Source organism: Polypterus senegalus, chromosome 11 (assembly GCF_016835505.1).
Source record: "Polypterus senegalus isolate Bchr_013 chromosome 11, ASM1683550v1, whole genome shotgun sequence".
Classification (NCBI taxonomy): domain Eukaryota; kingdom Metazoa; phylum Chordata; class Cladistia; order Polypteriformes; family Polypteridae; genus Polypterus; species Polypterus senegalus.
This window is the reverse complement of record NC_053164.1, coordinates 87,137,444-87,149,943: the sequence shown is the minus strand read 5'-3', so window position 1 is coordinate 87,149,943 and position 12,500 is coordinate 87,137,444. Positions and strand designations below refer to the sequence as shown.

Here is a 12,500-nt window from a genome sequence, read left to right as displayed (position 1 = left end):
ATCTCTATCTGTCTGGTCTGGAATTTTCTCTCACATCACCTTTGGGGTGCACACTCTCTAAAGGACACCTGGGCCAGTGAACTCCTACTCCACTTCAGTGACCCTGTAGCTCATGGTGCTAGATCAGCTGGCATCTCCAAGCTGTCCTCTAAAAAGTCCTATATACAACAGGACTTGAATTGCACTGGCATCATTATTAAAATGAAATGATCCAACTTAACTATTACAGTTATTTTCTGGGCCCTTAAGCTCCTGTAATATTCTCCCCCTCGGCTGCCTGCTGTATTTTATTTTCTACTAGCAAAATACCCGCGCTTCGCAGCGGAGAAGTAGTGTGTTAAAGAAGTTATGAAAAAGACAAGCAAACATTTTAAAAATAACGTAAGATGATTGTTAATGTAATTGTTTTGTCATTGATATGAGTGTTGTTGTTGTCCTCTCTCTCTCTCTATATCTATATCTATATCTCTATCTCTATCTCTATCTCTATCTCTATCTCTATCTCTATATATCTATATATATATATATATATATATATATATATATATATATATATATCTCTATATATCTATATATCTATATATCTATATATCTATATATCTATATATATATATACACACACACACACACATACACACACACACACAGACACATATATAAACATATATATAAATATATATGCTGTATTTGAGCATGAGTATCCTAGTTTTTAATCTCTACGGCAAGCAGCAATAGATCACCACACAGAACACATTAAATGTATGATAGTCCAACTCTCTGCACATGTAGAATCTTTACATTCATACTTAATATCACTTTCATGATGAAATGCATTGAAGTGTGTATGTTCCATTTTACAGATAAATCGTCAACTTTGTTTAAATAATGAATACTGTTAATAATTACACACATGGGGGTGACACGGTGGTGGAGCGGTAGCACTGCTGTCTCGCAGGGAATCATGTCGCTGGTATTCCCTGCTTGGATTCCACTGTGCTCCAGTTTCCTTCCAAAGATATGCAGATTTGGGGATTTGGTGCAGCTAAAATGATGCTAGTGTATGTATGTGCTTGTATTCACCTTGCAATGAGCCGAGGCCTCATCCAGGGATTGTTTCTCACTCATTCCCAATGCTTGCTGGAATGTACACATCCCTGGATTGATGAATTTAATCAATAAACATCCTTTTCAGAGGTATTGCGGTATGGTGTCATAAGAATTTAATGGGTGTTCTAGGCAATTCACAACACTGAAAAGCCGAACATGTTCTCACCGTGATAATATCTCGCACTGCCACCTGGTGGATTTCTCCAGATTTATGCAAAGTACATGCACAAGTATAAACAGGACAATGCTTGCGTAGCAGGAGCGTCCGCTGCAGCATGCGTTGCGTCACGTGAAGTATAACCCCGGCCTTATACTGTCGCTCTCTTAACTGCTTTACTTTCCTGACTGCTAAGAACTGTCCAATCCAGAAAAACTAGCTTAATGAATATCCACCGCTAGTCAAATTCATACTGTTTTGTCTGCTCCTATAGCTACATGTGCCTAATCAGCTTTTAAACCTAGCCACCTGCCTATATACCACAAAGTCTTCCACTTTACCACTTTAAAGCGAGCTGCTGCCCTTCTAATTTTTGACCCAGTAAGAAAAAATTATTTGTCACTACTATGCCGGTTATTTACTTAGAGATTCCGGCATCCGCTACTGCTGCTTACTGCCCTGCCAAGCCGATGCTGGTTTGAAAACAAACACCAAGTACACGTACCAACTAACTTCCTTTAATGTCTAAAGTGATATCCTTCACATTTTCCGTAACTTTGTGGCAGCCACTGAGATTTTCTATGCTGTAGTGTGCTGGGCTGGTAATATCACATCACGAGAGGCCCATCAAATTAACATCTGGGTCTTCAGCAACACCCCATCTGTAACGGCAGTGATGCAAGGACAGCTCAATAGCTACTTTTCTGCATCAGGTAAACAGTAAACCAAGGGGTAAAGTAATAGGTTGTCCTCTGCAGGATCAAGCTTAAAGTGTAACCTGCTTGCCACACAATGTTTAGAACACTTAACACTGAGTTTTGACCTGTTCTTCTCTCACTCCTAAACTCTCTTCTCCGGTCTGCATCTGCCACAGCAGTGATTCCGAGCCGCTGGTGTTCTAATCGGAAGATGGGAGCTAAAGCAGGATGCTTGGCCATGTCACGGCTCCTATCTCGTGTACTTGAGTGCTGAAATAACAGTATCTATTTTGAATGAAGTCTTGAGACTATGCCTGCCTTTGCTATACAATAATAAAGTACCTATATTTTTGTTGAAAACCTGGAATCACCTTCCTGTCTCACATGCAACTCTGTGACCCAAACTTGAGCGCTTCTTACACTGTTAAAAATATTTCATTTGAAAATGAGACATTATATGCAACTCTTTTTTTTTTTTTTTTTAAAATATAGATAAAATTACAGGTATGAAAATACTGAATAAAAACAATATGTCAGATGAAGATGAAGGCATGATTCTAAATGCTCTCGTTACATCATACTTCATTCCAGAATGAATGTTTTCCAGGATTGTTACTTTTTCTTTCAGCGTAAACAGAATCCATTTCTCACTTTTTTTGCTCACTTCAAAGAAAATGTTAAGAACAACTATCAAACTTGAACATTACATTATCCACACATGAAACAGCTACCCACATAGACAACAGGTAAGAGCAGTGACTCAGAATTCGGCTAGGGTTATGATGTCGGGCCTACACTCTCACCAAGACCGGAAATTTCACAACAGACTGTCTCTTTCTATGAGACAGCCTGTTTTAGGTTCCCAAGAATCTGCGCGGAAAGTGTAGGTGTGGCATAAAGTACTTTTTGCATTGCATTATCATCTTCAGTGGCCATTTTTAATCGAAAAACATGTTATACTGAAATTTACATTTCATTAAAACAAAATTTGTTCAACTTGATGTTGTATGAACATTTGTTTGGGCCAACAAAAAGAATTCATTATTAATTTTGTTACTTCAGCATAGGCTATAATGGGATTATAGTCTGCATACTGCAGACTATAATCAATGTGACTATAAAAGCCAAGTCAGAAATTTTCTCTCTTTTCAGTTTTCTTGCTTTATAGTCATTCTGGTTTGTGTTCAGACCAAAGAGGTTGTGTATATTTATTTATTTACCTATTTATGTATTATTTATTTAAAGAGCTTCTATAAAAAGCCACATTTTCTCCTGGGGACATATAAAGTTTTATCAATCAGATTAAGGGTCCCATCATTTTTATTTTTTCCATGCCATAATTTATGTTATTATTTGAAATACTCTGTTGTATCAAAACTCTAAAGCGAAGCCTGATTTTTGTTAAATACCGAATAAACAATGATGGGCACTACTTACTTTTGTCAGTTTCAAGTTATTTCAGAGACAATTGTGGGTTCTTCTTTCTTCATGCAGGGGCACCAACACATTTGTCCATGTCAGTAAATGTCAGGTTTTTGCAGTATTATTTTAGGAGACAGTATATATAATATATAGCACAACAAGATCCAAGTACAAACCTGACTGAACCTCAAAGCAGTGAGCACAGTTAATCTTTTACTAAAATATGCTTAACAGGTCTATGTTGAATAATTACTTGATTAACATATGTATCCTTGATCCAGTACCTACAGCATTTTTTAAAGTTGTCTCCGATTTGCTAATCAACATTTGATATAGTTAATCTTTCATTGATGGTTTTTTTTTTTCCCTTAGATTTTCTAATAACTATTGTAGTTAAGCCACAACATAAATATAATCTTGACACGTCTGTCTTGGGCAATTTTAGACCTACCTCTGGCCTGCCTTTAAATAAAATTCTAGAAAATGTAATTTTTCAAAAGGTAAACGGCTACTTCTAAATAAGTATCACTCATGTTTCAGACCCAATCACAGAACAGAAACCACATTGGTTAAAGTAGTTCATTACTTGCAACTTAAAGCTGATTCAAATAATAGTTCTTGTTCTGCTGGACTTGACTGTAGCATTTGATTACAGCATTCTTATTAACCACTTTAGATGGTGGGTTGGCCTTTCTTGAAGGGCCTTAGGTTGGTTATATTCTCATATCACAGGAAGTGAACTCTTACATCAGTTGTGGTCAGAGATGCATATTACAGTATGTATGGTCTATAACAGGGATCTATTTTTGGCCCATTATTATTCTCTATCTACATGCTCCCACCCATCAGGTCTGATCATTTCCGAACATAAAGCGAGTTGCCAGTTAGAGATGATACACATTTATTTGTTGATAGAACCAGATAATCCGGAAGCTCTAAATCCCATGACCTAGTGTCTTACCAGCATCATAGAATGGATCAGCAATAATGCCCTTAGAATTATCCAAAAAACAAACACATTTTAATCACTGACAGCAAACACAAATTTGTTAACTTCAGAAATACATCAGGCCATCTGGTTTTATAAATAAGGCTAGGATGGACGGATGCATGGATAGATAGATACTTTATTAATCCCAAGGGGAAATCTAGGTGTGATTTTAGATTCAGAGCTAAACTTCAAATCACACATTAAGCATATTACTGAACTGCATTCTTTCACTTAGGAAGCATTGCAAAAGTTTAATCTTTTGTATCACATCAAGATTCTGAAAAGTTAGTACATGCTTTTGTCTTCAGCTGTCTATATCATTGAAATGCACTCCTACCAGAATTACCAAAAAAAGATAATACTTGGCTGCAAATAGTCTAAAACATAGCAGCAAGAATTTTAACTAATAAACATAAAATCTCACCCGTCTAAGTACCCTGGCTGCCTTTGTCCTTTAGGATTCGTTTTAAAATACATTTAATTCTATATAAAGCACAACATAATCTAGCACCTTCTTATATTTTGGAATCCTTGTCCATTTACTTTCCCCAATTGTAATCTTAGATCATCTAATACTAGCTTGCTCAATATTCCATGAATGAAGCACAAGAACTGGTGAGGAAGCTTTCAAGAGCTGGGCAATATGGACAAAAAAAATCCCATTACATTTTTTTTGTATCAGATGATTTTGATAATTATCATAATATAGTTTTATATTGTTTCTGTTTTTAGAGTGTATCTCTACTAATTTATTTTGAATAAATAACTTAAAATGAAAAAAATATTACTAAGCAGATAAAATGTATTTTTCAGAAATGGCACAAACTATTAATTTAACATTTCCTTAAGAATTCTTGAATGTTTTTGATCTTCAAGTTTTCAGAATGATTGCACTTACAGTAGTTCAAATTAACAAGGCAATGCATTAATTTAGAAAAACAGTGTGCAAAACAGTTTAACACTGCAAATATGTTAAACTGCAAACATAACAATGCAAACCAAATCTGCATTACTAGCTGGAAAAAATATATATTAATATTCTTATCAGTTTTTGGTTGGGTAGATTAAATTCCACTTGAGCTGATGCCAGATCGCTCTGCTTTTTCCATGAAAAGAAAATGTCCTGACCACTTTTTAACAAACACCTATAACTCTTTCAATTCTGCTATCTCTTCCAAAGCAAGTGACCATGTTTGTGATATCCTGATGCCTTTTTGATTTTCTACTACAGTAATCCCTCCTCGATCACAGGGGTTGCGTTCCAGAACCCCCTGCGATAGGTGAAAATCCGCGAAGTAGAAACCATATGTTTGTATGGTTATTTTTATATATTTTAAGCCCTTAGAAACTTTCCCACATGGTTTATAAATATTCTCTGCACAGTTATACAGTAAACCCTGGTTTATTGCGGTTAATCCGCTCCAGACAGATAAATGAATTTCCACGAAGTAAGATTCTTTATTTATAAATCTAATATTTTCGCAGTTAGAGCATAGAAAACCTGTTTACGGCCATCTAAATACGTTTTTTAACATTATTAGAGCCCTCTAGACATGAAATAACACCCTTTAGTCAAAAGTTTAAACTGTGCTCCATGACAAGACAAAGATGACAGTTCTTTCTTACAATTAAAAGAAAGCAAACATATCTTCCTCTTCAATGGAGTGCGCATGTCAGGAGCAGAGAATGTCAGAGAGAGAGAGAGTGCGAGAAAAGTAAACAAGCAAAAATCAATAGGGCTGTTGGGCTTTTAAGTATGGGAAGCACCGCGATAAAGCAGCCGCAATGAAGGGATCAACGTGAAGGTAGTTTTTCAGCATTTTTTACAGGCGCGTCCATATCTTCTAAGCAAACAGCCTCTGTGCAAACAGCCCCTCGGCTCACACCCCCTCCGTCAGGAGCAGAGAATGTCAGAGAGAGAGAGAGAGAGAGAGACAGAGAAAAGCAAACAATCAAAAATCAATACGGGCTGTTAGAGCTTTTAAGTGTGCAAAGCACTGTGCGGGAAGCATATCTTATATCATTGAGGAGTTTTATTTAATACGTAATACGTGCTCTGATTGGGTAGCTTCTCAGCCATCTGCCAATAGCGTCCCTTGTATGAAATCAACTGGGCAAACAAACTGTGGAAGCATGTACCATAAATTAAAAGACCCATTATCCGCGAACTAGCGAAAAATCCGTGATACATATTTAGATATGCTTACATTTAAAATCCGCGATGGAGTGAAGCCACGAAAGTTGAAGCGCGATATAGCGAAGGATCACTGTATATGGGGTCATAGCAACAAATGATGACACAATCGACTGTTGTTTTGGAACAGCACCACTGCTCACAGGCTTGCCAGCCACATCACTTGAGGGTTTTTTTTGATATTCAGCATATTCAACTGGATACTTTCGAAGATGGTGGAATAGGTTTGTGGTATCAGTCTTTGTTGGGACCTTTTGGCAGCATATCTTGCATGCTGCCAAAAGGATTTATTACTTCTAAACTTTGGATGACATGTGCCATTTCGTTGTTTTGATCTCTTCCTGAGCAGACTTTCCCCTCAGCCTTACTTACCAGGACATCCTCGTTGCACTGCATGTTTCCCAAACATCAAATGTATGTTGCTAATGTTTCCAACATAGCGACTTCTTTGGGATGGTCAAATTTTCAAAGTGCATCGTGATTGACTGTTGTGCTGGCATTTCCCCAAGCCTACATGCTGTACAACAGGTCACAGGCATCGTTCATCGCAACACATTTTTTAAAACTTATTATGAGGAAAAACAAGCTTTATCGATTTTTATAGGCTGCATTTGTCATTGTTATCGTCAAATTTTTTTTTTTTTGTTGCCTGATCAAAAATCAAAATCATTTTACTGCCCAGCAGTAAATAATAAAGTACAGCTTTATTTCTACATACCAAAAATCTGGATTATTTTACCATTAGACATACACCTGACCAATATAGCTGAACACTTCAAAGAAACTACTAAAGTCCCACTTCTTTAATCTGTCTTTCTTAACCACTTAAGAACTTACTAGCATCACTAAAATTTCCTTATAATGAGGAAGGAGGAAATTGATTTGTTTCATTTAATACAATTCTATTTGCGTTTTTATGAGATGGTCAATAATCATCACTTCTGTGTATTTTCCATTTTTCCCCAGTACTCTGTGATGGCACCATGCACCACTGCCCCCTGTCCTAGGTATGCTATAGCCTGATGAGCTGCTTTGAAGGGGAGAGAGCTCCATAAGAGTATTCTATTAGTGGTGACTGATTAGTGAATATAATGTCCAGTTGGTTAGGGGGGCTGGGCCTTGGAACCCCACAGGACTATTTTCTTCAATACCCCACCAAATGAACTTTTGCTGTCTTCCCTGCCCATCTGACCATGCTTTGAAATTAAGTTGGGCATTATGACCTCTACAGTTATAAATGCTATTAAGTTTTTAATTTCTTTTGATACTACTATTTTTGTAAAGAACTGTGAGCTAATTTCATGTTTAACAACATGTTATATAAATAAATGCTGTTATTATTGTTATTGAAAAAGGAAAGAATGGGAAAGTTCTGCAGTGGCCAGGTCAAAAGCAACACCTCATGTCTACCTCATGGACAAAAACCGTCCAATACTTTTTTCACTACAGAAAATGCTGCAGGATGATTCTCTGTTTATATTTCAACATTAGGTTTTGTGTTTATGTTGCAATTCTTTCATACTAGCAAACACTACACAGGGCTCATAGATACAAGTATGCTTATAAGCAATAAAAAGAAAATTAAACTGAATGGAATAAATCTTAGACACAGAAGACATTTTAAACTATACCAAAAAAACAGCCACTTCAAGCATGCTTAAAATTTTTAAATTCAGCTTTTGCAACCAGTTCAAGTTAAGATTCAGTTGAAAGTAAGATGAAGTAGTTAAAATGTTTTTTGTGAACTTAAACTAGACTTAGTTATTCTGAACACATTATTTTCTATATTAACACACATGAACTACTTTGGGGCACTATTGCTGAAAAAGAATAAAAACAAGAGAACATGTTACCATTTCCCAATGCAGAGGCCAAGATTAATTTTTAAATAGGATGACGTCTATTAATATTTTAATTGTGCAATAATTTGTAAATGTTAGTGACAGCTTACTAACAAATTGGACATCCTGCTTATTGCTGAAAATTCTATAGCATGTTAGTAGTTTAATCAAAAATTTAAATTCTACCGCTCTTTATATGAGGCCTTAAATGGTAAAATATTTTTCATAAAAGTAATAATCACAAGCTGCACAAAGAAAACATATCAGAATTTAAACTTGAAGTAAAATGATTTAAACAATATATCCTGTATTTTTCATTTATATTACTATGCACATTCAAATAAATGCATACAATGCAAAAAATACACAGTGACGAGAAAAGAGAGAAAGGGATTCCTATAACACAATTGATGACTTACCATTGTAAGTAGCAGAGGCAGTGTTGCAGCAAAAAATATGCCCTCCAGACGAATTCCCATTAAAGCAAATAGGCATGGGCCAGGCTGTAAAAATAAATAAACCCTTGTTACAGAGGGAAGTAACCATACAATACAATATTCCATGGATGATGTTTATAATGACAACTTTTTTCCTGTGACTTACACCGAGTTTTTGTAGTGACGGTTTTGAAATATTGTTTGTTGTTTTCTTCCCTGCTGGCTTCCAGTAAGCGACATTAAAGACCATCTTCCATGAAAACAAGAGATCTCTTTTTTTTTTTTTAATTGGCCATGACTACAAACACTCCAGAGTGGAACAAAGTCCAGCCTCTCTCAAGAGAAATGGTTCCAGAGCCCAGACAGTGCGTAGAGGTGAGCCCGACTATATCTAGCCAGTACCTCTCAACCTCCCACACCAGTTCAGGCTCCTTCCCTGCCAGAAAGGTAACATTCCATGTCCCAAGAGCAAGTTTTGGCAACCAAGGGTCGGAACGCCAGAGTTCCCACCTTCGGCCACCACCCACATCACATTGCACCCAACCCCTATGGCCTCTCTTGCAGGTGGTGGGCCCAGGGCTGCCCTTTGCCACCAATTCTGTTCATAAGTTTTATGGACAGAATTTCTAGGCACAGCCAAGGAGCAGAGGGGGTCTGGTTCAGTGACCTCAGAATCTCATTTCTGCTATTTGCGGATGACATGGATCTGTCGGCTTCATCAGACAGTGACCTCCAGCTCTCACTGAAGCGGTTCGCAGCCGAGTGTGAAGCAGCAGGGATGAGAGTCAGCACCTCTAAATCTAAGGCCATGGTTCTCTACCGGAAAAGGGTGGAATGCTCTCTCCGGGTTGGGAACACATTACTGCCTCAAGTGGAGGAGTTCAAGTATCTCAGGGTCTTGTTCACGAGTGAGGGAAGAATGGAGCGGGAGGCTGACAGACGGATCAGTGCGGCAACTCTGCAACAGTCTGTCACGGTGAAGAGAGAGCTGAGCCAAAAGGCGACGCTGTCGATTTACCAGTTGATCTACAGTCCTACCCTCTCCTATGGCCACGAGCTCTGGGTAGTGACCGAATGAGCAAGATCACGGATGCAAGCAGCAGAAATTAGTTTTCTTCGCAGGGTGACTGGACTTTCTTTTAGCAATAGGGTGATGAGCTCAGATATCCGGGAGAGACTCGGAGTAGAGTTGCTGCTCCTCCGCATTGAGAGAAGGCCATGGGGCAGACCCAGGACATGCTGGAGGGATTATATCTACCAGTTGGCCTGGGAACACCTTGGGGTCCCCCCAGAGGAGCTGGAGGAGATGGCCGAGGAGAGGGAGGACTGGGCTTCCCTGCTTAGGCTGCTGCCCCCACGACCCGACCTCGGATAAGCAGTGGGCAGTGGACAATGGATGGATGGATGGATGGATCGACTACAAACACAACGTTAGTAGCACATTTAAAACAAAACATTTATTTAATAGTGCATACCTTTAACAACTGAAAGATTATTTCACATCAAAAACCATCGAAAAACTCTTTTCAACTAAATACCAAAATGATCATCACAAAACGTATGTGCTTTATTGTGTGATACATTGTTTCTGTAATTAATTTGGAATTAAACTAGGCAAAAAGTTGACGGTCATCATATTTAATAATTAAATTTGCACAAAACCTAGAAGACTGGCGTGTGCCTACACATATGAATACACACTTTGACACCTGTCCTCAAAAAAAAAAAAAAAACAAACCTGCGATTTAAAATGCAAAGTCTTTTAAAATAGTCTTGCCAATTCATATTATAGGATTGATGAAAAATATTAATTATTTTAAATCAAAACTCTGCAAAGAAATGGATGAAATTAATAATTATTTAGAAGCAACTTTGCGGCTCAGTGAGTGGTGTTACTGCATCACAGTACTAGGATATCAATTTCATTCTCAGCTGGGGTGCCATCTGTATGGAGTTTGCACACCTTGTGTTCTACCATGGATTTCTCCCACAGTGAAAAGTTATGCTCTTTGAAACACTAAAATGGCTCTGGTGTAAGGGAATGCAGGTAATGAGCAAACATCATGCTTAGGATAGACAGGCGTCTTGTATGTTTCTTTTTCCTTTATTACATGAGATATGTTAATGTGAAAGGCACTCCAAGGCTGCTGAATTGAAAGTGCAGCATATCAACGTAAATAAAATATCATAAAAGTGACATTTGATGATTTCCTAGTCAGCATAATATAATTCTTTACAATGGCTGTTTAATGCAAACAAATTTAACATTTGTTCAGCTAAATTTGCATTTTCCCCGCTAGAAGATCTAAGGAATATCTTATAAAAGTAAGTTAGTATAAAATAAGACATTTGCGAACAAAATTAATTTTTATTCTGCCTGTATCTCTGGAAAAAAATGTTTATCTGTTGGTTTACTTCAATATTCTGTTTTTTTAAACATGAAATTGTCTGTTCTCAGTAAACTCTGGGGTAATTAATAATATACAAATAAAAGTGTACCAATTTAAGGTAATGTGAACTGCTGTGAGATAATAAAAAGAGCTTATACTCTCGTATACCATTCCTCTTAAATACTCCATCCAAAAATGACATTTTTTCCTTATAGGTTACTTGCCCTATGTGCTTTGTAGTGCTGGCCAAGGAATTTTTTTTTAGTTCATATTTTCTTGGAGAAAGTACATTAAAAAAGTTCTCATAAATTGGAATCTATAGGTGACCAACACTGAATAGTGACAAAACATTGTTAAAAAGGTCTATGTTTAAAATAAAAATTTTTTTTTTTTAAATCTCACATTACTCGTGTGAAATATCCAATTCTTATATATAGTCACCAATTCAAAACATGCAAAATAAATGCTTTTTTTTTTTTGCTAATATGTTGTAAACAGATGTTTCCTGAATTATCAGGGGTTATGTAAACAGTAAACTCAAAGACTCACGGGAAGGAATTTTTGGCTTGAAGACCCACCCTTCCCATCACTCGTTGCTCAAGAGTCCCATCTTCATTTTTTTGTGCTTGTTTCCGATGTACTTTATTATCCCTGGGGGGAAATTGTCTTTTTTAGCATGTCCTTTTGCAAAAACTACCTCCTGTGAATCACAGTTTCCTGTTGACATACAGGCTGATAATTTAGGAAGTAAATATTTAACAACTTTTCACCAAAAATTCATTCATGTGGATTATGTAACACAAGTAACAAGAGATTTCGCTTTTTCTTTTTCACATGGATATTTTCACAAAGTTTGCTACTACCCAGTGTTGGTAACCTACCAATCCCATTTACGAGAGTCTCTCTTATGTGCTTTCTCAAACAGACTGGAGCAATGTCTTAGAAAGTCAAAAGACATGCATATTTTGGATTAAAGGAAAAACATGTTGATACTCGGAGCGGTTAATTTATAACCTTGCAATGTAATTAATAATGGGTTTCACTGTAAACTTCTGCTTAAAGCATCAGAACTTTATAAACTGATTGCAAAAACGTCTAGAATTTACCTTAAAAAAAAAATCCATAAATAACTTCCCTATGTAAAATGCACAAGTCCAAAAACCACTTCATACTGACTGGTACGGTGTCAACAGATTTGAATTGATCCCATGCACTTCTATTAGGTCCCCTGTTTTTGAGCAAGCACTAGTAAAAATATCTTTC

The 12,500-nt window shown here is 36.9% G+C and overlaps 1 protein-coding gene across 2 annotated transcripts in view; it reads right to left on the bottom strand.

The window, feature by feature from the left end:
- rce1a (Ras converting CAAX endopeptidase 1a) overlaps positions 1 to 8,988 on the bottom strand; it is a 49,167-nt gene extending 40,179 nt beyond the window's left edge. The window contains exon 1 of one of the 2 annotated variants that reach the window (XM_039769201.1): positions 8,830 to 8,988. In XM_039769201.1, the coding sequence (XP_039625135.1) occupies positions 8,830 to 8,973 (144 nt within the window). In that variant the 5' untranslated portion in view covers positions 8,974 to 8,988. The remainder of the gene's footprint in view (positions 1 to 8,829) is intronic. The other variant, XM_039769202.1, reaches the window with a different exon arrangement.
- Between the last annotated feature and the right edge of the window lie 3,512 nt (positions 8,989 to 12,500).